The sequence below is a fragment of the Lytechinus variegatus genome, chromosome 11, assembly GCF_018143015.1.
Source record: "Lytechinus variegatus isolate NC3 chromosome 11, Lvar_3.0, whole genome shotgun sequence".
Lineage (NCBI taxonomy): Eukaryota > Metazoa > Echinodermata > Echinoidea > Temnopleuroida > Toxopneustidae > Lytechinus > Lytechinus variegatus.
The window spans coordinates 4,807,178-4,831,332 of record NC_054750.1 but is presented as its reverse complement, the minus strand read 5'-3'; the positions used below and the strand labels follow the sequence as shown (position 1 = coordinate 4,831,332).

The following is a 24,155-nucleotide window of genomic DNA, read 5'->3' as shown; positions in this document are numbered from 1 at the left end:
AAGTTAACTATAAATTTTGATGAAATTTCACTTTCCCTATTCGTTTTACACATGGACAAATGTCCCGTACGTCACAGCGCGGATGTTTATATTTTGAGCTATTACATAATAACAACAATGAGTTCTATCATTTCATTCATGGCTAATGAAACTTGATAAGATACAAGATGAAAACATGATAATGAGAGATTTCCAGCTTATTCCAATTCACAGAGTTTTAATGACAAACTTTTTTTAAAAAAAAAATCGGCTTTTGTCTGGTCCCGTACGTCACAGTGCATATTAATTAAAATATTAATATCGTTAATGGAATTGTAGATCACTAATTTTTTTACTGAATAAAGAGGGCACAACTGGCCTTCTAAAATCCATAAAAGATTCTCTGTTGTGCATTTATTTTTTATGTTACACAACTTTAAAGTCTCTAAATGTTCCGTACGTCACAAGTGGAATAGCTTGGACCTGCCCATATATGAACGAGCCAGTTACATCCACATGAGAGTTGATGACATCACTCACTATTTCTTTTGTATTTTATTATATGAAATATTTTTATTTTCTCATCATTGTCATGTGAAATGAAGTTTCATTCCTCCCTGAACACGTGGAATTCTATTATTATTAACATTTTATGCTTCAGGCAAGGAGGTCCTTATCGTCAAATTCGTAAAAATTGAAATATTGTAGAATTCAAACAATAAAAAAACAAAAGAAATAGTGAGTGACATCATCGACTCTCTCATTTGGATGTAACTGGCTCGTTCATATAACTATTTTGTTGAAAATAAGCGAAAATTTGAAATGTCATAACTTTCTTATTTTACATCCGATTTTGATGAAATTTTCAGCATTGTGCTTGTCTGATTTTTCTCTATTGATTCAAATCAACATTTTTCTGAGGTGGACTTGACCTTCAAACTGCTTAGTTCTATTCACAAAGGAAACACATTAATTGTCTATCTTAAATGGCTCTTCGCCTTTTGGTCTTAGGCTACTATTGAACCTATTGTGGTTATATCTTCTCTCTTTTATTGTATTTATTTGTTTATTTATCTATTTACTTATCTATTCCTTTATTTATTCATTTATTTACTTTATTATTATCATTACTATTGTATTAATCTATTATTTCTTGTCAGGGGGGGGGGGGGGAAGGCTGATCTGATGGTACACATCACAAGATAAAATTGCAAAACTAATATTATATACAGCTGTAGAAACATGTTTATTGGATTCTCATCGGGTCTGAGACAATTTATATATAAACAATTGTTGAATAAAAATTCACAAATATTCTTGCCGTAGGTTTAGGCTCATTTTCAAGGACATGGTTACACCCAAAGAATAAGGTTTTGAGGATATTTAGGGGCAAATAGGGATGGAATAGGACCACAATCACATGTCGCTCGCGTCTTCTTCTACACTGCACTTAAAAGGCATGATCTGTTGGTAGGCCATTCAACTCAGAATGTCTTTCATATCCAAGTAAATTTAACATGCTAAGTTCAAACTCACCCCAGTGTAAGCAATGATATGTTGATAGGCTATACAACTCACCATGTTTTTTATAAGTCCCATTTAGGTTGCTAAGCTTAAACTCACCCCAGTGTAAGCCATGATCTGTTGATAGGCCATACCACTCTTTAAGTGCTAAGTGATTTTTAAGGTGCTAAATTCAAACTCACCCCAGTGTAAGCCATGATCTGTTGATAGGCCACACCACTACAAAGTCCCTCTTTAGGTGCTTAGTGATTTTTAAGGTGCTAAGTTCAAACTCACCCCAGTGTAAGCCATAATCTGTTGAAAGGCCACACCACTACAAAGTCCCTCTTTAGGTGCTTAGTGATTTTTAAGGTGCTTAATTCAAACTCACCCCAGTGTAAGCCATGATCTGTTGATAGGCCACACCACTCAAAAGTCCTCTTTAGGTACTTAGTGATTTTTAAGGTGCTAAATTCAAACTCACCCCAGTGTAAGCCATGATCTGTTGATAGGCCATACCACTCATCATGTCCTTCATATCTTTCCTTCTATTATGATGCCATCTTTCCATGTCTGCTTTGAGATCTGCATTGGCACATTCGGCTCGGTCAGAGAACACTTCTACTTCCTTCTGGAGCTGTTTTCAGGGGCAAAGACAAAATCAAGAATTCAATGAGTGGGTAAAGGCAGATGGAAAATAGTGGAAAATGATTCTTATTCCTTATGTTAGTACTAAGAATAATATTCAAATAATAAAGAGCTTTAGAAATATGTAAGACATTAAATCAACGAATCATCAATGTAAACATTATCTTTTATATATATATATTTCATAATTGTATAAGGAACCATTTCCTAGTAAACAAAATATAACTTTCAAGAAAAAAAAATGTCCGTAACTCAGATAGACTATTGGAAACCTATTTGAATAAAAATTGACTTTTTATAAAGACAAAATTCATGATTTGAAGGAAAATGCAATGAAAGAATACATTGCTAGAATGCACTTCAAAATTTTCATTATTTTCACAATCATTATATATATATTTTTTTTAATTCACCAAGAGAATTATTACATATCTATTTTCAGTTAAAAAAAAATACAAATTGAGCATATGTTATCATACCTCTCAAATTACTATTGCAAGTACAAGTTACAGATAAAAGTAAATACGAAGATAGAATATTTGCAAGGCAAAGAAAGGAAAAACCAGTAGAAAGTGACCAACATGATATGTCATACAATTAGAAACCAACATAGTCTTTGTACAGAATAAGGGGAAAAACAGAGAATGTCTAGCTGAATAATCCAAACTGGCTTAAATACACTGCAATTCTACCAGGTGGGTGTTTATAAAGCTGTTCAGAAGTTACGAGCTACTTTATGAGTGATAGGTGATCCTATCTTAGGAGCCAAATCCACACCAATGAAAACTTGGTGCACATAATTAACCTCAAGAAAGGATCACCAGTTGTTCATAAAGTCACACATAGCTTACAAACTTCTTTAGGAACCACTTGTTTTTAGAGGTTTTGGATAAGATTAGTCACAATCTCATACAAACAAGTGGCTGTAAATGGGCTGAAAGTCCATTAAAACTTTTTGTTAGGCATAAACTTAACTCCAAGCTTCCAAGCTGCTTCATAGAATGGTCCTATTATAGGTCCATGTTCATAGCTAGCAGCATGTTTGCTATTTAATAGCTCTTTGAAAGGCAAAGATGATGGAGCCAAATTCAAATCTAAGCTACTTAGCTAAATCTACATCTATGCCAATAAGACTAAATAATTGTTGGTGGCACTCTTTGTAAAGCAGACATTCAATCCTATTTAACCCATTGGAGATTGAGCCTACATATATGTGGGCTGGAGTGAATCGAAAACATGTGTTAAAGTGAAATCAATTAATCTTCAATGGGTTAAACTGTTAAAGTAGCTAATATACATGTTACCCTATAATACAAATTCTACTAGATCATTATTTGACTTCTTAAAGGCAACACACCGCAAAACACAACGGCTTGACTCCTGAAGGTGATTTTGAATTCATGGGCTGATAGAACTGGGCAGTAGCTGGGTTGGATGATTGATTTTTAAGCTTATTTCATGTGCATATTAATCATTTTGAATGACTCTTTTTCTCCCCCCCCTTTTTTAGAGAGATGAAGGGGTATTACATGTCATTTTGTGGAATTAATCGTTTCTGGAGGAGCAGGAAGAGAATGGTATAAAGGTTGTAGCAACATGGTCACAACATATAACTATACAACACTTCAGGTCAGGTGGGTGTTTCGTAAAGCTGTTCGTAAGAGCGACTTCAAGAACGACTGGTGATCCTTTCTTGTGGTAAATTGTATATTCGTTGGAGATGGTTTATTGAGTAAGAAAGGATCACCAGTTGTTCTTAAAGTCGCTCTTAACTTACAAACAGCTTTATGAAACTGCTCCCTGGATAAATAATACTGAATCCCTGTCACTGCGAAATAGCAAGGTTTCTTTACGTACACAGATGTAAGCAATTTTTACAATTGATTGCAACTTTTATGCATTATTGAAAAGTATTTACCATAGACTTAGAATACCACAAAATTGGACATGGCCCATAAGAGAGGCAGGGAGTAATATTTTGTTTTTCAATAGTATCTAAACTATTGTATCAAACAAGCTGCTCAAATCCATTCAATCATAATGTGCGCATATGAATATTTATGATAAGTAGATGCAGAAGGACAATGAGAGGATTTGGAAGGATTTTTTTTTAGAAAGGTATTGCAAGAGAGTTAAAGAAGGATTAGAAAACAGTGAAGTGTTTTAGGAAAGGTTGAACTACTGCACACACACCCCACTCAAGAAAAAATAATTTCATGGCATTGAAGAAAGAAAAAAATAGATGCATTTTAAAACTGGCTATATCATACAAAATCATTCTTGGATATGGCTTCTATCAATAATCATACAAATGATTACTTGTGACATATTTGGAACAGGAATCTACAGAATCAAATTGCGAGACAAAAGCAGCTCTCCCACACCTTAGAGAATACTGAGCAAGACAACCGGCAACTGGGATTTCATACCAGACGAAAGATGAGATAAAGTTATGGACACATTGAGAAAATTGGATTGAATGATTTAAGATTGCTGTGAAGTATTAAAAAGGAGAGAAAAAGGTCAAGATAATATGGCATGAGAATAATCTTATCTAAAACATGCTGAAAAAATTGGCATGTAGGCAAGGAAAAACCATTTTAGAAGGATTGGTTAAAAATCAAAGTCTGAATTACTCCTCATAATTAGGCAAAAAAAAAAAGAATTTTTCTTTGTCATAACCTGACCAACCCTTGCCAAACCTGCTGACTTTTATTTCTTATTCAAATATGACCCCAAAGGTGCTGACCCTAATATTCATTCATTTGCCTACTCTTTTGTTTATAACATGGGAATAAAAAAAACACCCAACTGACTGATCCACTTTTCTTTTTTTTTTACCTCTGTTCTGGTAAACAAACATCAGGTGTTATTGTAAATTTGATATCTGATGTCTTCTATTGATTGTCTTTCTGTTATATCTTTGATAACAATCTTGATAGCTTTTGAGATTATCTTATCATCATGATAAGAAATTATGAATCTTATTTTATTTTTTGCTCAGTACCTGTAATATGTCACAAAAAGAAAGGAATAGAAAGAAAAAAGTTGAGGATGTTAGTAAACCACACCTCAAAAACCAAATGAATGGAACATACTCCTGTCCATGCATGTTTGTCTAGAGTGATATATCTACCTGTTCTATTTGAGCTACTATCCTTCCACTCTTTGCCTCTTTGACTTCGGATGGGTCTTTACCCATGAACGCACCAAACGAGTAGTTCTGATCCGATATTTTCACCTGCACCAGTCGACATGCAAACAGACAGACAGACATACATACACACAGACATGGAAAAAGTGAGACAGGATTGGATTACATCATGCAACTGCTCAGAATAGCACAGGGGACTCGATGATAAAAATAAAAGTAGAATATTATACATGGGAGTAGATATATTGGAGTATGGGGTGCTGGAATTAAAAAAAAACTAAAAAGATATGACAGAAAAATAAAAGGAAGGTTTCATCAAACGTCTTGTCAAGATATTAACTGACAAATGGGACATCAGCCAATCAGATGCAAGGATTTTAGTAGCTTATGACAAGTTACTTCATGAAACGCTTCCCTGATGTCATACAATGAGAGAATATGAACACAGATGTGTAGTAAATGTATAGGAAGCAGAAACTTGGCTTTAAGGAAAATGCATGATGGACCCGTATGGATAAGAAAATATTGAAATTAAGACCATGCACAGAAAGCAAGCAAAAAAAAAAAAAGAGTTGCAGGGGAAAAATGACAAGGGAGATCAGGGCAATTTTGCCCCCCAAATGCTTAAAGAGCCCTGGAAATTGAAAAAGAGCTATATAAAAATCCCTATTTACTACAGCATTTTATCCAATGTTGCAGATTTAGGCAGTAGATCGTTAAAAGTGGCCCTCAAAATTAAAATGTGATTTTTGCCTGAAAAGGTTCCATTCATAGTTTGGGTTTTAATAGCAAAGTCCTTGAAAAACTAAGCAGCAGAAGAGTAATGTACATCAACAGGAATCACAACCGAACCAAGGGCGTATGCAGGCATTTCTTCAGGGGGGGGGGGGGGCACGAATATGTGACAGTACATACATATCAATCTTTTTGCATACTAAGGTGAAAGGATTTGGGGCACAGTTTGTGTTTATTTGAATTTGAAAGTAAAAAAACTTAGAATTTGTGATATTTGGGGGTTGGGGAACCACTCCCTAGCCATCATTACAGAAAGGAAGGAGAAAAAGATGGCAATGAAATCAATTTTAGCAGGAGGGGAAGAACAGAACCGAACGAGGGACTACTCATCATTACGTTGTGTTTATTGTCAGTGCTCATAATTGATATTATGACTAAAGTGGAAAAAAATTGCAGATAAAATGTATCCATCACTCAGTAGTTTTCATTCACATGAACGTAATGGGCATAAAAAAAGAATGAAAAGAAAACCAAGGGCATGAAAGCAGGAATAAGATTGCATACAGCAGGCAATGATAATATGCAAGTTAAAGTGCTGTCCAATGGGAGGTAAGAGTTGCAGAGAATAATGAAAACACATGAAGCAAAGAAGCCAGAACTCAAATAACCAGAAAGAACTAAATGCCTTTGAATGCAGATACCTGCATTAAGCAACATAGAACCAAATAAAAAAAAGCTTGCAAAGAAATGAATGTTACAGCAGGGAAATGACATCAATGAGTAAACACAAAGCAACCGGATTACATTTTCGCAATGTTTACCCAGCATAAAGAAGGTTTCTAATGAGCTGCAAATACAATTATCCAATAATATACCATTGATACACATATACCGTGATGTTACCTTTGGTATAAGTTGCCTGCGTTTAGAATGAATCTGTTATTTAATATGCAATGGTATGAACATGAGTTAATGAAATGATGATTAACTGTAACAATATGTAATCAAACAAAAAAAAAATCAGGAAAAAGTCAAGAAAGAGGAATTCAAATACATGTAAATACCCCAAAAGTTTGGAATAGTCTTTCAATTGAAATTCGATCTTGTAAAACACTTAACGTATTTAAAAGGAAGCTTAAGAAATATTTGCTGACATCCTGAATATTTTAGATATGCTGCTTTGTATAGGGTTGTGTGGTATCTGTCCTATTCTTCTGTTAATTTAATTTCAATATAGTTTTATATCTGGTTTTATTTCAATATTGACAATAATTTATTTCCCCCTACTAGGGTAGCCTGCTCGACAAGCCATCTGGCTTTTTTTTTGGCTTTCCCCTAATTCCTGTAAATTGCAATATGTTAACATTATTCGTATATACCATGTATACCAAATTATTGTTTAATCCTTGTTTCTATTGTGTATAGATATATGTATTTTTAATGTTATTTTTATATGGAATTTGAAATAAAATGAACTGAACTGAACTGAAAATACATGTAAATGGAAAATTAGATATTATAGGATGAATGAGCTTTCTCCATGGTCTGGACAATGTTTTCGTGTATGAGATTAATTTTCAGCCTGTCTGCTGCAACCGATAAGTGCCCCCCACAATGCATGTGGACAGCCTGTAATACGAAGGATCAGCTAAGATGTTCCAAGGTGGCTGAATGGGTGGATATTAATATTGAACTGTGTTTGCAGCAGAGTACATAGATATGCACAGACTGGATGTGTTGCAGGGATTATATAATCAATGGAAAGGTGCCATACCATGTTTACTCTGCTACTTATTCTTAAACATTTTCTTCATTCTTAAAACAAAATTTCAACAAATTTCTCAATATAACTGAAATCAAATTTCTCATAAATTTCCCATAAATTGTATTTTAGCCGGGGTAATAATAATAGTAGGGCCTGCTGGGAGAAGAGTTTTCGGAACTGAAGTAGCTACCCTGGGCAAATATGCCATTATCATTATTATTATTGTGAAGGCTTCTCTAATCCAACTTATAGAAAATGATATCAAGTTTATGAAGCAAATAAAGGTGTTTCACATAGCAAGATGATAAAAATGATACACAAATATGAAAGGATAACCAACGAAAAACTGCAATCCAGCATAATTAACATGACCGTAAAGATTTAAAAAAAAAGCAATGTGTTGTTAGTAAAAGCCAATTGATGTCAAATCTATGATGATAGAAAAAAAACTTTCCTCCAACAGAAAACCCTTTCCAAATTATGTAAAGCAATGCAGGTTTGAGTATTAAAATCTTGGTATACACTATAGAATTATATTAAACATGATGATAGGTATCAATTTATTGTCTTGCCAATTTCCCATTTTACAATATTCCCCTTTAAAACAATGCAATGTAATGAAATAGGGAATATGCATAAATGTAATTGTGGGAGGGGGCTAGAAATGTGAAATGATGCCCTTTTCAAATTATACATATTCAAATACTGTGGCAGATTATTATTATTATTTTTTTTTTTGGGGGGGTGAAAATGCAGAATTATTCAAAAATTTTAGAATTATGTGTATGCCATAATATTTGCTTAAACAGTTGGAATTTAAGGACTTTACATTAGTAACTAATGAAAAATTATACAATATTTAAGGTAAGTCTATTACTTTGTAAACTTATGAAAAATTATACCATATTCAAGGAAAGTCTATTACTTTGTAAACTGATGAAAAATTATACAATATTCAAGGTAAGTCTATTACTTTGTAAACTACACAAAAATTTCGATGAAAAATTGATTCAATCAAGAAACTTATAAAAAAAATTGAAGGAAGAATAGTTTAAAAAAGGTTTTGATTTTCCTACTTACCACACTTTCATAATCAGTATAATCAGTTATCATTTTAAAATAGTTACTGATGGTTTGAGTCAGAATGCTGAATAGAAGTTGAACCTCTTTTTTCAGAGACTTGAGCCACATTTCCACAGATCTGACAAGCTACACTTGAGGTCAGACCATTGGCCGACAAGTTTGACCTGTTCGCTATAATTATCCCATTATAGGATTCAGTAAATCTATACTTGGCCCAATGGTTCCCGTAAACAACTAGCTGATAACTTACAGATTGTCTTAACAGCTCTCTATCATTCTTTTTCTTATCAATTTCTCTTAATAGTGCCCTATGTGGTGCCATTCTTGAATAAAAGTTATTCATTTACTTATGCTTAGTCATAACACATTTTTAATTACCATTGTGATGCGTAAACGACAATGAATCTTAAAATGCAAATTGGCAAATATTTTGTGAATATTTGTTGCCAACTTGGGGATCATAACTATATTAACATTGATCCCATGAAAGCTCAATGATCAAATGATTACATTACCTGTTCTCTTTCATTCTTCTTCTTATTAAGTTCTTCTACGGCTAATTCATGTTCCATTTGAAACTGATCACGTTTCTTCAAGACACTCTGTGAAGTGGACAATCACAAAATATGTTCTCTATTTATTACATTGTGAATATATCTAAAGTATATTTTCAACTAAGATCCACTGTCATCCCAAATATTTTTTATCATTTTCATAAACTTTGTCTAAACTACAACATGAGGTTGTACCAAATTCTAAAAACAGTCTGAAATTGGTAACAAATGTGGATTTTGTGCAACAGTTGGCAGCTCTGTGATAATAAAATTCTGAAGAGGAGAAGGAGAAGAAAGTGGTACAGGAGTTCTCACCTTTATGGATTCTGTATAAAGGCTGTATTCTTTGACTAAAGGCAAGAAATCTGTTTCTTGATAAGTATTCTGTGAAAAAAGGAAATGACAAAAAAAATGATGCATAGTTTATGTATACAAAATTACATGTACATCAGTTATAAACACTTGTGTTTGAAGTAAAGGCTGTAAATTATAAAACCATTTTTTTGCATAATATATCACAGAATATTCATGTTGCTATTATATAGGAACATTCTACTTTAAACCCTATCTAAGCAAGGGTATTTTGGGAGTTCATATGGCCGGGTTCATATCGGCTGTTGGCTGTGCGATCGCGCCGAAAATTGGAATGCAGGTTTTCTGGGATAACCAAATATACAAAATTGTATACTAATTTATTTCATGCAAATGGCCATTATTGTGATTATGCTGATTTATGCGCAATTAGTATGCAAAATCATACTTTTCCCTCCAACTCCGTAAATAAAGCTCCAAATCTACTCATATTTGGTATACATGTAGGAACTCTTTGTGGTGTTCTCAGCAAGTGTACATGAACAAAATTGCAAGATCAAATCATTCTCTTATGTATTATATTCCTTTTTTTTCAATTTCTTATGAATTTCATTGTTTCTTGGACCTTTTATTTTTGTTTTTTCAAAGAAATTTGTTGGGGACTCTTCTGAGATCATAAACAGCACAAAATAAATACATTTAGACCAGCAAAACTAAAAATATTCATATATTTATGATTTTTGGTTGAAAACACAATTTGCATTGACTTTGTACACAAAATCATGTTTTTGAGCAATTTTTGGTCTGACATGCATTTACACATTAATGTGTAATTTCAGAACCGCATACCCGGGTGATGCAAAACGAGTCTCAAAAGTTGCGCAAGACTTGAGAGTAAGAAGTCAGCGAGCGGCTCGGTCAAAAAAATTTGCGCGGCGAAAATATTGCGTGATTGAAATGCTGAAATAATCAAGTTTTCAAGGAATATCACAAACAACCACTAAGACTTGGCTGCTCTGGAGTACCATTCAACAATATTAGGCTACTAGTATATCTTAAAAAATCTTTTAGCCAATAGCAAGGTTACAAACAACAGATAAAGTGCTGTTTGATTGGTTTACATAAAAGTTTATCTTGGAATTTTAGCATCAGTGAGAACATCATTTTTTATTGTTCTTGACTCTTGTCATTCGATCAGAGAGTTTTAGGTTTGAATCCCAGTAATGGCGCTACTTTCTTCAGTAAGAAAATTATCTGGGAAGTGATACACTCAAACCTGGGGACAGTTGCAGAAAGAGTTGCACTGAAAAAAACACGACTGAACATTATTAAGTGCAAGTCATGAATGTGCACTCTTGATTCTTTTTCAAATCAATCAATGTATCATTTTTAGAATTGCATTTGATTTCAAATCTTGTTGCAACTGACACACTGTAGGTGTAGTGAATGTGTACTTGACTGGGACATTCATTTCTGCTTGTACACCTGGAAGATACCTGGTGAGTGTTTCATGAAACTGAGCAACTTTACAATTCATTGGTGATCCTTTCTTGTGGTAAATGATACACGCCACATTTTCATTGGCGTTGATTTATTCCTATGAATTGGCCACCAGTCGTTCGTAAAGTCACTCATAACTTACAAACAGCTTAATAATATACAAACCTGGGGGCTGTTTCATATAGTTGTTCGTAAGAGCGACTTTAAGAACGACTGGTGATCCCTTCTTACGTGCTAAACCATTGCCAATTCAATGTACCATTTACCACAAGATAGGATCACCAGTCATTCTTAACTTACGAAGACTTTACGCACAACTGGTGACCCCTTCTTGTGATAGATATACTTCAATTCAATTCAATTCATTTTATTTCCACAATTCAATAAAAAATTACATCAAAATTGCACAAAGTGATTCAAAAAACAATGAATAATACAATACATAGACTTACTTGGTACAAAAACAAAAGGATAAACAAGTACGGAACATTAACAGAATATTAAAAAGTGGAGGGACAAACAAAGGCCTGGGGCCTATCAAAGGCTTGTCCCCAACATATAAAGATAACATATGACTGATCATAAACAAACAAGCAAATAAACAAACATAAAAAGCAATAAAGTTATTCAAAAATTAAAAATAGAAGTAAAATCAGGGAGTATAAGAATTAATTAGATTATTTATGTACATCTTCTTAAACCTAGACAATGTAGGGCAACTCTTCATATCAGAATCTAAACAGTTCCATAGCTTTGGACCAGTGAAAATGATTGTGGACCGAGAAAACTCATATTTTAATTTAGGAACACGGATGTGATTTGACTGTCTGGTTGTGTAAGGAACAGTTAAATTATTCTCTTGAAAACAATCATTTAAAAATTTAGGTAGTATATTGTGTAAATAAGAAAACATAAAGATTGCAACTTGTAATTTATGAATATCCTGAATTTTCAGTTGTCTGAATTTGAAAAATAAAGGATTGGTATGTGAAAAGGGAGCTGAGTTTGTAATGACGCGTATTACCCGTTTCTGCAACAAAAAGAGTCTATTGAGATTCCTTACGTCATTCATTTAGGACATAAGAATATGTTTCAGTCGTTCGTAAAGTTGCAGCCTGCACAACTTTACGAGCAACTTTATGAAACACCCACCTGAAAGGTAACCACCTACAAGAGGGGGTTATATCAAATGGCACCTTGATAACTCTGCAGAGTGGATATGTTTTATGGCATTGATAAAAGGTTTTATGTAACAGGGTCTGGAACTTACTTGATCTTCTACTGAGTTGATACAGATGTCTACACAGTCAGCCATCTTGGTAAGGGGTATTGTAAGATCGCTCTCTGAATTACTCCACAGTCGGAATGCAGGGCTGTACATCTTCAACTCACCAACATATTCTAGTAGTGAGATACAAAAGATTGAAGGTTAATATAATGAAGGTAACAATGCTCGTGTCTAAAGGCCTCTGTGCACCTTACGACTCTCCCGCGATCCGATTTTGGTACAAATCTCATTTTGCTCATATTCTGAAAATATGAGGGACAAGTATCAGTTGCCGGTCAGTCTACACTAAACTTGGTCACATAGTCTAAATTTACAATCCTCGTATTCTGAAGTCAGGTTTAACTTAGACCATGGTCTAGCTATATGCTAAATATTATGCTTACATGTGTAGAGAATATTTTTTATGTTAAATATTTTGTTACCTTTTGCTTTCATAAAGAATAATACTTCGGTTATCATTCCCAGACAATTACAAACAATTTGGGCATCATATCAGATAATAAATTGAATGTGTACTGTTAGGGATTTGTGCTCCAATTGGCTCTCCATAGTTAAACCACAACTTCAAACCAGGGTTTAATTTAAACCAGAGTTCGGAAGACAGGTACTAACAATTTCGCACTATACCAAAAGAAACTATCATGCATGAACAGTTCATCTAATCACATGTAACTTAAGTAGCGTTAGACCAAATTAGACAGAGTGGCCCGTATTCTGAAGTCGGGTTTAACTTAAACTCAGGTTTAAAGTTGTGGTTTAAGTATGGCGAGCCAATTGTTACATAAATCATTGACAGTAAAGATATCATACTTCAGCTCATTTGGCTCTCAAATGATTCATAATTGTCTAGGAAGTATAAAAAGATTATTGGCTTCACCATCGATGAATCAGGAAAGAGCACAGTAAACATATAAGAAACAAATAACTTAATAACAAATTTGATACTTTTGGCTTCCCATACTTAAACCACATCTTTAAACCTGAGTTTAACTTAAACCCGACTTCAGAATACGGGCCAATGGGTATAGTCTTACTGGAAGTAAAGACAGAATAGATAATGGGCTAAAAATAAGATGAATTGGGTGAAGATGACATAGGAGTAAACCATGTGGGATGTGATCAAACATAAGAATAGGCGGGAGTGATGATGATGATGCACAGCATTTGCATAGCGCCATATATCTGTCAAAGACATTCAAAGGGGCATTGGAGGAGCCAGCCAATCAGGGTCACCAAGGAGGGCGCACACACTGAACTGTGACCCACAGGTCTCTCCTGCGATAACTGGTTGGGGAATGCAGGTGGACCACTACACCGGGGTTTCCCCCTACACTTATTTGAATAGTGCAGTGGGTTCTTAACTTGCAAAGGTGGTGATTCTCCTCTACACGGGCATCCATTTAACGTCATATCTGAGGGACGGAGTGTTTCCCACTGTAACATAGCCTGCATCTATGAAACAGGGGAGAGACCTTTACACACAACGACACACTGGCTTCAGTCATCCGCCCGAGGTGGACTCGAACCCACGATCTTTGGTTCGACGGGTAGACGCTTTACCGACTAAGCCAACTTTGCTCTCAGTGGGAGTGGGTGTAGACCTAATGGCAGTTTATGCATATTTACCTTTGGATTCTTGTAGTATCCTTAGCGATATCCTTTCAACGGATCCTAGTTTCTCTCCCAACATCTGGACATACTCTCCCATCACGGTGAACTCTGGACTCCTATTCCTGAGCAATGCAGCCGTGGTAGACGTTCTCAGGGAGGAACCCATTCTGCTCATCAGGGAGGTCGACTGTCTACGATGGGCTGCTAGCTCCTGCAAGTCAGGTAGTAATCAGAATAAAAAATCAATTTATATGTATATTGAAAGGCTTAAAATCACAAATTATATCGATAATATCAATAAAGGAAAATGATACTGTATTCACCCCCCCCCCCCGCAAAAAAAAATTTTACAGACTAATGATTAAACCAAAACTATGGTTTTAAATACTACTTAAAGTAGACAACCGAAGAATCAAAAGTATTTTATAATGACTTTTTTTGGTCATCATTGTAAAGGGGAAGTATTACTAATCAGATATATAACTTCACCTTTTAAAATAGTGATTAGAGTTTGCAGAAATCAGCTCTCAAAAATAACTTATTTTCATGGCATATTTCTGCCTTCGTCCGTCCTCTGGCGAGCTCCAGCTGAGTGACGTCACACCACGAGCAGCGAGCAGCTGAGCTGACAGCAGCCCATTGAAGACGATCTTTCCAATCAGCGTTTTTTGCTCTTAGAATAGTTTATTCCTCTCAAGATTGGTCTTATTACATAGATAAAAGTTTGAATTTTCTGAACAGTAAAATGAAATGCACATTTAACATTTTTTGGTAACCGATATTTAGCTTAGAAAAAATTATTTGTTTTCAAGAAATATACGTGAATAAACAAAGCATATTTTCACTTAGAAATCATGCTTGCACCACATTGATATTATTATCAATATAAAGCATAGACATTCGTCTTCACAACTGAATAAAAATTATGAAATTTAATTACGTAGCAAGTTCAGGAACCACAAAAAAACACGGCAATATATGATCGCGAAATGATTGGAATTGCACTTGGATTGCCGAAGCATTGCGAGGCAACTGCAGCGAACGCACTTTGTTCATATATCGTTATGAACACGGTCTGTACAACAAGGTCTGTGGACAAATCTGTACGCACGCAGTTTTTTTATGAGTTCGAAACTCTTTGATTTTTTTTTGGTTCTGGATTTTTTTTTTTAATTATGTTCCTTCCCCATTCCTATCAGCTCTTTTTTCTCTTTTTATTTTCATGTGAGATTCTATTCAGTCCTGTATTTATTAAATCTTACTTCTTAATTGCTGCTTTTGATTTTCAAGTTCTTGATTAGATTCTCTACTTATATTATTTGGGCAGCGACTCACTCACTCACTGACTGGAGTGGAGCAACACAATGACGACTGCAGTGGACAAAATTGGTCTTTACAGTCCACAATTCAATAAAAACGGGCAAAGCTGATTCACGTTTGGTCTGAAGTTGTCGAAAACAGAAATTGAATATCACATTACATGAAGAAAACGGTAAATTCGGAAGATATTGAACAGGTCAGTAAGGTGATTCAGTGCATGATGCACAGAGAGATGATGAGCACGTCGATTGTGTGACGTCATAATTCTCGACCGTTTTCGGCTGCGTGATTGTCGGTCTGGGGGGCTGAGAAGGGTGTCTAATAATTTCATTTCTTGCATTTCCACGACATCTATAAGACTTTTTAGTGACATATTTGTGTATAAAAAGACAATACCTTTCCATCCATATATAATTTGTCTATAATCATCACTTTCGTGAAATTTTCTTCGTGTGTCTCCTTTAAATATAGTGACGCATGCATATTTTGACTCTCTCCAGAATTGATATCCCTATTACAGGATGTACAGTACAAGTACACTTTCAATGGAGTGCTTTTACAAATATAAGACAAATTAAGAAAATAGCAACACAGACATCATACCAAAATTATCCACTTCTTCCATAAGAAAAGTAGACTTGGTACTACAGAAAGGTGGATTTGTTGAACAAAGGAATCTGCTGAATATCACAATGGAAGTGACATTCTCAGACAAATCATTTCATACAGACTTCAAAAATGAATAACATACGCTGTAGGAATAGTTTGAAAGGTAACAAATATTACATAAATTGTGCACGAGGAGCTGCAGGTAACTAAACAATCTATGAAGTCACTCTAACGTCATAAATAGAACAAAAAATAATGTTTTTAGAGTCTTTCAGTACAAAACTAGTTATCTATAGCATAATACTTCATTGTATTGCATTGACATTTTACACAGCCACATTGCCTTATTTTAGCTTCCATTTTCTTTTCATTTTCTGCTGATAATTTCCCCTTCTTTTTTAATTTAAGGGTATTGTAGTGAGTAAGTGAAATTCTGTAACTTCTTCAGATGTATTTCACTTGTATCAATATGTTTATGATTGCATGTATTTTATTCATATTGAATGTCATGACCTGTTTTTTATGCGAATATATGAAAATAAATGAGCAAATAATAGCCCAAAATAATGCTTAATCAACACCAAAAAAAAATATAATTAAAAATAAGAATACTTTACCACATCACTTTTCATGCAAGCAAATTGGAGGAAGAGACCAAACGCCACAGGAAAGGAAAGTATTGACATTTTTAGGACAAAAAAATTGGAAGAAATAAAGAGTTTACCCATGCCTTGGCTGTAAGAAAGATTTGAAGGTTCTCATTGAAGGAAAGGACTGGATGCTGCGAGATACGCTCTAAAAACTTGTTGAGTGCTCTTCGTCTGGCTGCCAGGAATTCAGGAGCAAACCGGTCTAATCTCATACTCTGCTTCTCAGGAAGAGGCTGGAATGAAAAAAAAAATTGAGGAAAAGAGGGAGAGAAATAATAAGATCTCATAAAAATAAAACATGTTAACCTCCATGTCGGTGGCTGCTCCAAAACCTCTGTCAAATTTATGACTCTGCTATTGCTAGATCTGAAACATGTTACAATGTCCTAAAATTTTCAAATAAAAACCTCTGCGAATTTTGCCCTTGTGAACATTAATCCTAATCAGATACATGTATTTGTCATGCCTATACTTGGAATAAGTATGATTTTCAATCCTCAAACAGTACTTTATTGTGAGAACGAAAACAGGATGGATGGAAAGACGGACATCAGGAAAACATTATGCCAACAGCAACATTCTGGAGTGGATGGTGGCATATAAAATCAAAAGATATACGATCATTTCATACATTAACCATATAAGGACCCCAAAAATGAAGAGTTTTATTCTTGCTACTATTGCAATAAATTTAAAAAGACTAATAAAGTAATACTATCCCCTGGTTACATGCAAAGGTCAATGCACTTGACAGAAACATGATAAACCTGATAATAATAATAATAAGATAGAGTATTTATATTGCGCACACATCCACCTTGATAGGTGCTCAAGGCACTCCTATATTACCCGGCTAAGCTAGGCGTTCATAGCGCACACAGCTTTTTAAGGATTTACTTCCTACCGGTACCCATTTACCTCACCTGGGTTGAGTGCAGCACATTGTGGATCAATTTCTTGCTGAAGGAAATTACGCCATGGCTGGGATTCGAACCCACAACCTTCTGTTTCAAAGTCCGAAGACTAATCCACTGGGCCTCAACGCTCCACAATAACTATTTACAAAACCAGTACAGTCATTAAAATGACACACTTATAACACATTATCACAGGATACATGAACAAAGGAAATATGATAGGTTTATAAACAAATATCTATGAATATCTTTGAGGGTGAAGAAATATGTTCAAGATCTTACTGGAACTAGATGCGTAGGTTGGACCTCTGCAAGCTTCTGCCTCAGCCAAAGGAAATCTTGATACCGTCTTCTTACGCTGTATTCAGGATTGTCAAATGAACTCCTTGTTGTCTGGTCAGAAAAGAAAGAATGTTTTGGTACATAAATGACTTTACTAATGTGATTGGTGATGTTCTTAGAAATATCTTGGACATTGGTGGCAAGTATGGGGGCACGGAGGGGGGGGGGGGTAGTTCTGAGGGAGCTAATTTCAAGGGGTGGGGTAAAAAAAAAAGATAGAGATGAACAAGACATTTAAAAAAAGAACTTAGTTTAATATATCAAATAACCAAATCAGATGACAGTGTAAAAAAAATGAAGGGGCACAGTTAAAAAAAAAAACAAGAAGCTCAAGCTTCAAGAAATTTCTTTCTACTGGATACCCATTTACTACATTCACCTGGGTGTAGAATGGCAATTGTACAGATAAACAAAGGTGCATAATTGAACCCCAGTAAGTACTCACCTTTGTTGTAACTCTATAGCTGACAAATGATTCCATCTTGCCAGTGTGTCTCATGGGGTCATCAACCTTTATAAAGAGATCTCTTGTGTCCTGGTCATCATCAAACTTGTATGAACCAATCAGAGCCTTGGTAGAGGATATAGTATCTCCACCAGGTGATGCTAGGATTGTCTGTTCAAAACACAACAGGAAAATATTAGTTTCTGAATCAACATGATTGATTTCAAGTTGACATTCATTCTTTCATTCATTCATTCATTCATCCATGGATCCCTCCATTTATCCATGCATTCATTCATCCCTCCATCTTTTGGATTATTTCATATTCATTCGTTAAATTTCTTTCAATACAAAGTTGATGGTGGTAGTTTGTATTTATACTGATAGTAGGGGAGCAGGCCAAGGTTAAATGCATCTAACATCGGTTTGACTTTTAAAAAAATGAGAGCATGCAAGGCCCCACTTTTCACACGAGTCTGTGACATGTTACATAAACAAGGCCAAGAAAAATCATTAACCCTTTGAACCCGATAGGCCTGCCAGAAAACACGCAAATACCCGATAGGCCGGAATACCGGCCTCCAGCCATGTGACTTCAAAAGCATGGATTCTAAATGTCAGGTGATCTTCTAAAATGACGTCATCTTTCTAGTACGTGTAAGAATATTTAGTCGATAATTTCAGTCATTGTCGGCAATGATTTCGGAAGGATTTAGCTTCAAAAATGGCCAAAATATGCCACTTTTTTGTGATTGCTCGTGTCGTAGGTGCGGTAATACGCGGCGAGTCACGTGCTTACTATGGGGAAGCAATTGGTATATCTCACTTTGGTGAAAACAGTGATTTTGAGCCCAAAACAGACACTAAATATGATATTACTGATTGTAGACTAGGTCTACGAGAAGCCAAACAACTTCAGCCGGCTCGGGCCGGATACTAGCGGGGGGAAGGTGCCGTTGGGTCTCGAATCATGGGGGATTGTATGAATGTAGTCGAGAAGTCATATATGTGCAAATAATTCAGGGTGTATGTCACGAACGCCCCAATAATTCAGGGTTCAAAGGGTTAATAGTGCGTCAAAAAAGTAATTTAATATAAAGTGACCATAAACACCATCTTAATTCTATTTATTACTCAAAGATGTGAAATTAATTGTACCGTAATCTTGGTGCGCGTTGTACGTACTTTTCAATCTCAATATTACTTTGTTTTCAAAGTTTTGTAGTTCTAATACATGTATGTATTCATGCACATGTTTCATCTTGGTTTGATAATTTTTTTTAACTGGTTGTTCGCTGAGGATTTCCCCACCAGTAATTGTTCACAAATGTCATATCAAGTCTTTCAATCACATTTAAAGGTCAATATGCCCAACTACTATTCCGAATATCGCAATCTGGAATGGCTGTATTTCAGCTTTTGATCTTAGCGTCATCATTTGAATTCTCAGTCAGAAATTTCTTTGCTTGGATTCGCGGTAAGTTTGATGTGGACTGAAGTTAGCAACTGAAATCATGCGAACATGTGGTGAACAAATGGGTGAGCTGCCACAGGCAGATCTTTCGGTCACTATCTTCAGTCCATATCAAAACTAGGGCGAAACCAAGCATTGAAGCGATGTCTGAATAATAAGAATTTTACAATGACCTCATGATCCAACTGAGATACAGCCGATCGCGATATCCAGTAAAACGGTGGGCATATCATCATTTTGACCAATAAATAGGTCTATTTCTGTCAAGGGTATGCTCCGCTGAAGCCTTTGTCTGGCTCCGGGGCATCCCCTCCGTCAAGAAACCGATGACAGCAAATGGGCTCATAGTGGTGGAGCTCCGACGCCTGAACTACAGCGTCTATGGAGAAAAGGGCACGTTGGCGCACCCTCCTCGATACTCGTAAATTTTGCTTTTTGACAGGGAAAAGGGAAGAAATAATAAAGATAACTTTATATTGAATACATTCAGCTCACTGCCTTTCCAAAAAAAATATGCCGTGAAAAGTTAATTTTGATGATAATCAAATCAGGATCAACCAGGTTCTTCTTTGATCTCTTGATCGCCATCAGCTTAGGTACAGCTGAGCCAATGAACATGCCAACCAATCCGCTGGGGTGTCCGTTCAGTTATAGCTGACGGTGATCGAGCAATCAAAGGAGAACCTAGCTCGCTGATCCTGATCTGTTTGTCATCAAAATTTGCTATTTTCCAGCATATTTTTAGGAAAGGTGGTGGGCAGGTTGTATTTGATATAAATCTATCTTTATCATTTCGTCCCTTTTTCCCCCATCAAAAGGAATAATCAAGGAGATCCATAGATCATACTTTTTAAATGGCCGACATCTTTCTGGAGGACAAAAAAAATCAGAAATGTTGAAAAACTCCCCCGAAACAGCGGATTTATCAGTCTTATCATGATCAACCTTGATATGTGATTGAGAGACTTGATTGCTGTGTTATATACGAGAACTGCACTAGTGGGGAATTCTCTTGAAGTTGGCCGGTACGAAATTGCATTAGCAGTAGAGGTGCTGGTCCAAAAATTGGGATTGTCCAAGAAAACAAGGATATCTTTATAAACTAAGACAAATCATGTCTTAATAATTGTTTATGGGGACATTTTTTTTCACTTACCCCTGAGGGACATAGACGGCAATTACGGGAACATAGCATGCTAAAAATAGATTCCCCCAAGTTCAAAGTCTATTATTCACAACGCCATTTGTCGTCTTCTTGTTATGAAACCTGACTTGTTAAATACATTGACTAGCGGTCAGACGCGTGTGTCGCGTAACATTGACGAAGAATAGGAAACAAGATGGTGGCGTAAACATCGGGCGAGTCTCTTCCGTCTTGTCATAATATTTTCTCATTTTTTTGATGAATTCTTGTTCAAAAATATAATCGATAGTGTAGAATTGTCGGAAATGAAGTTTTATCTCATGTACATGATTTAGGGCTAGATCTTTTAGAAGGAAAGTAGAAATCTCGGGGTGCAAGTTTCAGGTTTTGTTGCCCTTCGTGCATATGAATTGGAAGGAAGACCTGGCTTCGTTGAGAGTAACCTTATGTTAGTAAATTATATTTACTCTCTAGAGGCTGCCTGGCTAGTCTTGGTCTAAAGACTGGAGCTTTTGGTCTGTTCTGCCAGCTCTAGTTAAAATAAAATAGCCTCATGTATAGTGAGTGATTGTATTGCCGACCGGCCTTGCACTTGTTCACTGCTACCACCGTGCCTATGGTGAATCTACAGGTAGAACTATGGATGCCAATGCTCTACATAGCACACAATTTAAAAAATCATCAAAATATCACTTTTTTGACTAAAATTACTGATTTCCATACAGTTGCAATTTATTTTTAATTAGTAACTTCCGAATAATTTTTGTATTCACCAGAGCGCTCAAAAACTTGAACTTGGGGCATATTTTTGTGTACGCCCTCTATTGGTGGAAAGTAATTATGGAAAGAAAATTTTCATTTTTCAATCTCTATTTTCAATTAAGAAAAAATAGTTTAAAAAATCAAATTTACATAAGAGCCAAGTAATATAATGAATAGCTGTAATGAAAACTGAAAGTGTAAGAAAATCAAGCATTTGTCCAATAGAAAAAGAGAAAATAAGCCAAACATATCAGAACCTTGTTCATTGAATGAGTGCGGCCTTGTATTACTAAACGCGCGCATCGTACGGGTCACAAATTAATTTCATAAAACTTTGCAACATCCTTCCAAAACTAAGGAACTTGTATAGAAAGATGATGAAAAATGGTCAAAAACACATTTTCAAAGTAGCTTAATATGCTAAACATAAGATATGGTCAAAATAGCTCATTAGTGATTTTGTTGTTTTCCCAACTTTTCCTATAAAAAACACACGTTCAGTAATCACTATTATAATACGATCCCTCTTTCAAGAATCAAGTGACCATAGTCTTTCACATGCGAAGTCGAAGAGGGGTCCGATTGCGATTGGAAGCTAATATCATAAAAAGGAAAAACGATTTCTGCCAATTTTTACATATTTATACTAGGTAATTGTATATTCATAGTGATGAAAGTTTGGTGAATGTTATGAGAATAATGTGTTTGATATGATTGAATTCATGAATACGTCAATACGATCCACTCCGGGGGGGGGGTGGGGGGCACTCGACCAAAAAAGTGGTGGGGGTGTGCCGCGGGCGAGACAAAAAACGGGGGCCTTGGAGCGGGCGTACTGTAAAAAGGAGGGTCCTCGGAACGGGCTTCGGAACGACAAATGTTTGTAAAACGGGGGTCCTTGGAGCGGATCGCCAGCGTGTGAGTGCGTATGCATCCCTATGGAACTGCATGATGCAGCTAGCGCGGCCTCCGCCGGGGGAGCTCTGCGGCCGCTTTTCACCAAAATTACAGCTCATTCAATGCGATCGGAGCGGCGTAACGAAAAATATGCGAAGCTTTGGAGCGGATTTCTCTCTTCTTTTTTCTCGATAAGAAGAAAATGCTATGCCTTGGAGCGGCTTTCTTTGTTCTTTTTCTCAACAAGGCAATAATGCTATGCCTTGGAACGGAAATTTGAGTGTGAAAATGGGGGTCCCCTCCGCGGCACATACCCACTATGCATTATATACTGAGTCCCCCCCCCCCCGGGATCCACTGCACTGTACAGTCAATCAGACACAGTCACTCGTCATATTCATCGTCAATACAGACAGTACCGTATTAAAGATAAGTTATACAAAGAAAAAAAATGACGAATAAAAAACATAAAAAATAGTTTAATAATGATATACGATACCGATATAATATCCTCTTCTTCATCATCCATTGCAGCTGCTAGCGGATGAATATCTTTGCCATCTTTCGTTCCATTTTCGTGATTCTCTTCACCAATAACATTGGTGGGTGTTTCTGTGATTTCTGCCATGTTGGAGATATGTAGTAGCCAATTTGCAGATACAGACATCCACGATAAAATTTATTTCTTTATTTGTATATAAAAATAATTTAAACAAAAGAATTCAATAAAATAATAAGTTTAGTAAATTTAAGTGGAATATTTGATATTTTCACCTTAATCTAAATAACAATTAATCAAATGTTCCGATCATATTTACCAAGCTTGCACACGTAAACAAAGTGTAGTCTGCTAGAAATATCAGCCGACGTCAGTACGTGTACGTGCGTCCTGCCTTCAGGGTTTGTGATGTCTTCGATGTCTTTGTCGGTAGTTTTGATGCAATTTTTTTAATTATTACTTGTCACTTTAATTTGCCTGCTTTCTTAGCCTACAGTTTGCTCATTTTGTCCCCAAAAGGGAATAAACCATGGCTACTTTTATTTCTCTCTTGATTCAATCCCTCCTTTTCAGTCTCCATACCTCACAGCTTCCCTAGCTGCAACTTCGATCCTCCTATGAATCTGATTGGTCGGTCTCATCATGGCGTCATATCAATTAAAGAAGAAAAAAAAATACAACCTGCTTTGTTAAGATTTATTAATTCTTTATCTTTGTATGTCCTATCTATTCATTTATCATTTATTATTATCATTATTATAGGCCTATATTTATTTATTTGTTTATTTCATTCATCCATTCATTCATTCATTTACTTATTTTTTGGTCCTAGCTATCACGGTTGATGTCATCAGTTTCTCATGCAGCAGCTATAGTAGCCAAACGGTGTTCCACATTTTCTCCTCTTCCAATTGGGAAGTAGTCTGCTATGCAGACTCTGAATGGCTCATGAGGTGGGATCTGC

General features: G+C 35.6%; 1 protein-coding gene across 6 annotated transcripts in view; it reads right to left on the bottom strand.

The window, feature by feature from the left end:
• LOC121423562 (sorting nexin-30-like) overlaps positions 1–23,609 on the bottom strand; it is a 30,041-nt gene extending 6,432 nt beyond the window's left edge. Inside the window, exons 1-10 of one of the 6 annotated variants that reach the window (XM_041618918.1) lie at positions 23,511–23,609; positions 18,416–18,586; positions 17,911–18,021; positions 16,786–16,944; positions 14,148–14,343; positions 12,504–12,634; positions 9,737–9,805; positions 9,383–9,469; positions 5,267–5,371; positions 1,967–2,119 (exon numbers count right to left, since the gene is read on the bottom strand). In XM_041618918.1, the coding sequence (XP_041474852.1) occupies positions 1,967–2,119; positions 5,267–5,371; positions 9,383–9,469; positions 9,737–9,805; positions 12,504–12,634; positions 14,148–14,343; positions 16,786–16,944; positions 17,911–18,021; positions 18,416–18,469 (1,065 nt within the window). In that variant the 5' untranslated portion in view covers positions 18,470–18,586; positions 23,511–23,609. Of the gene's footprint in view, positions 1–1,966; positions 2,120–5,266; positions 5,372–6,922; positions 6,956–9,382; positions 9,470–9,736; positions 9,806–12,503; positions 12,635–14,147; positions 14,344–16,785; positions 16,945–17,910; positions 18,022–18,415; positions 18,587–23,191; positions 23,336–23,510 lie in introns of those variants that run through there. The other 5 variants (XM_041618916.1, XM_041618914.1, XM_041618915.1 and 2 more) reach the window with 5 other exon arrangements.
• Positions 23,610–24,155: the final 546 nt, after the last annotated feature.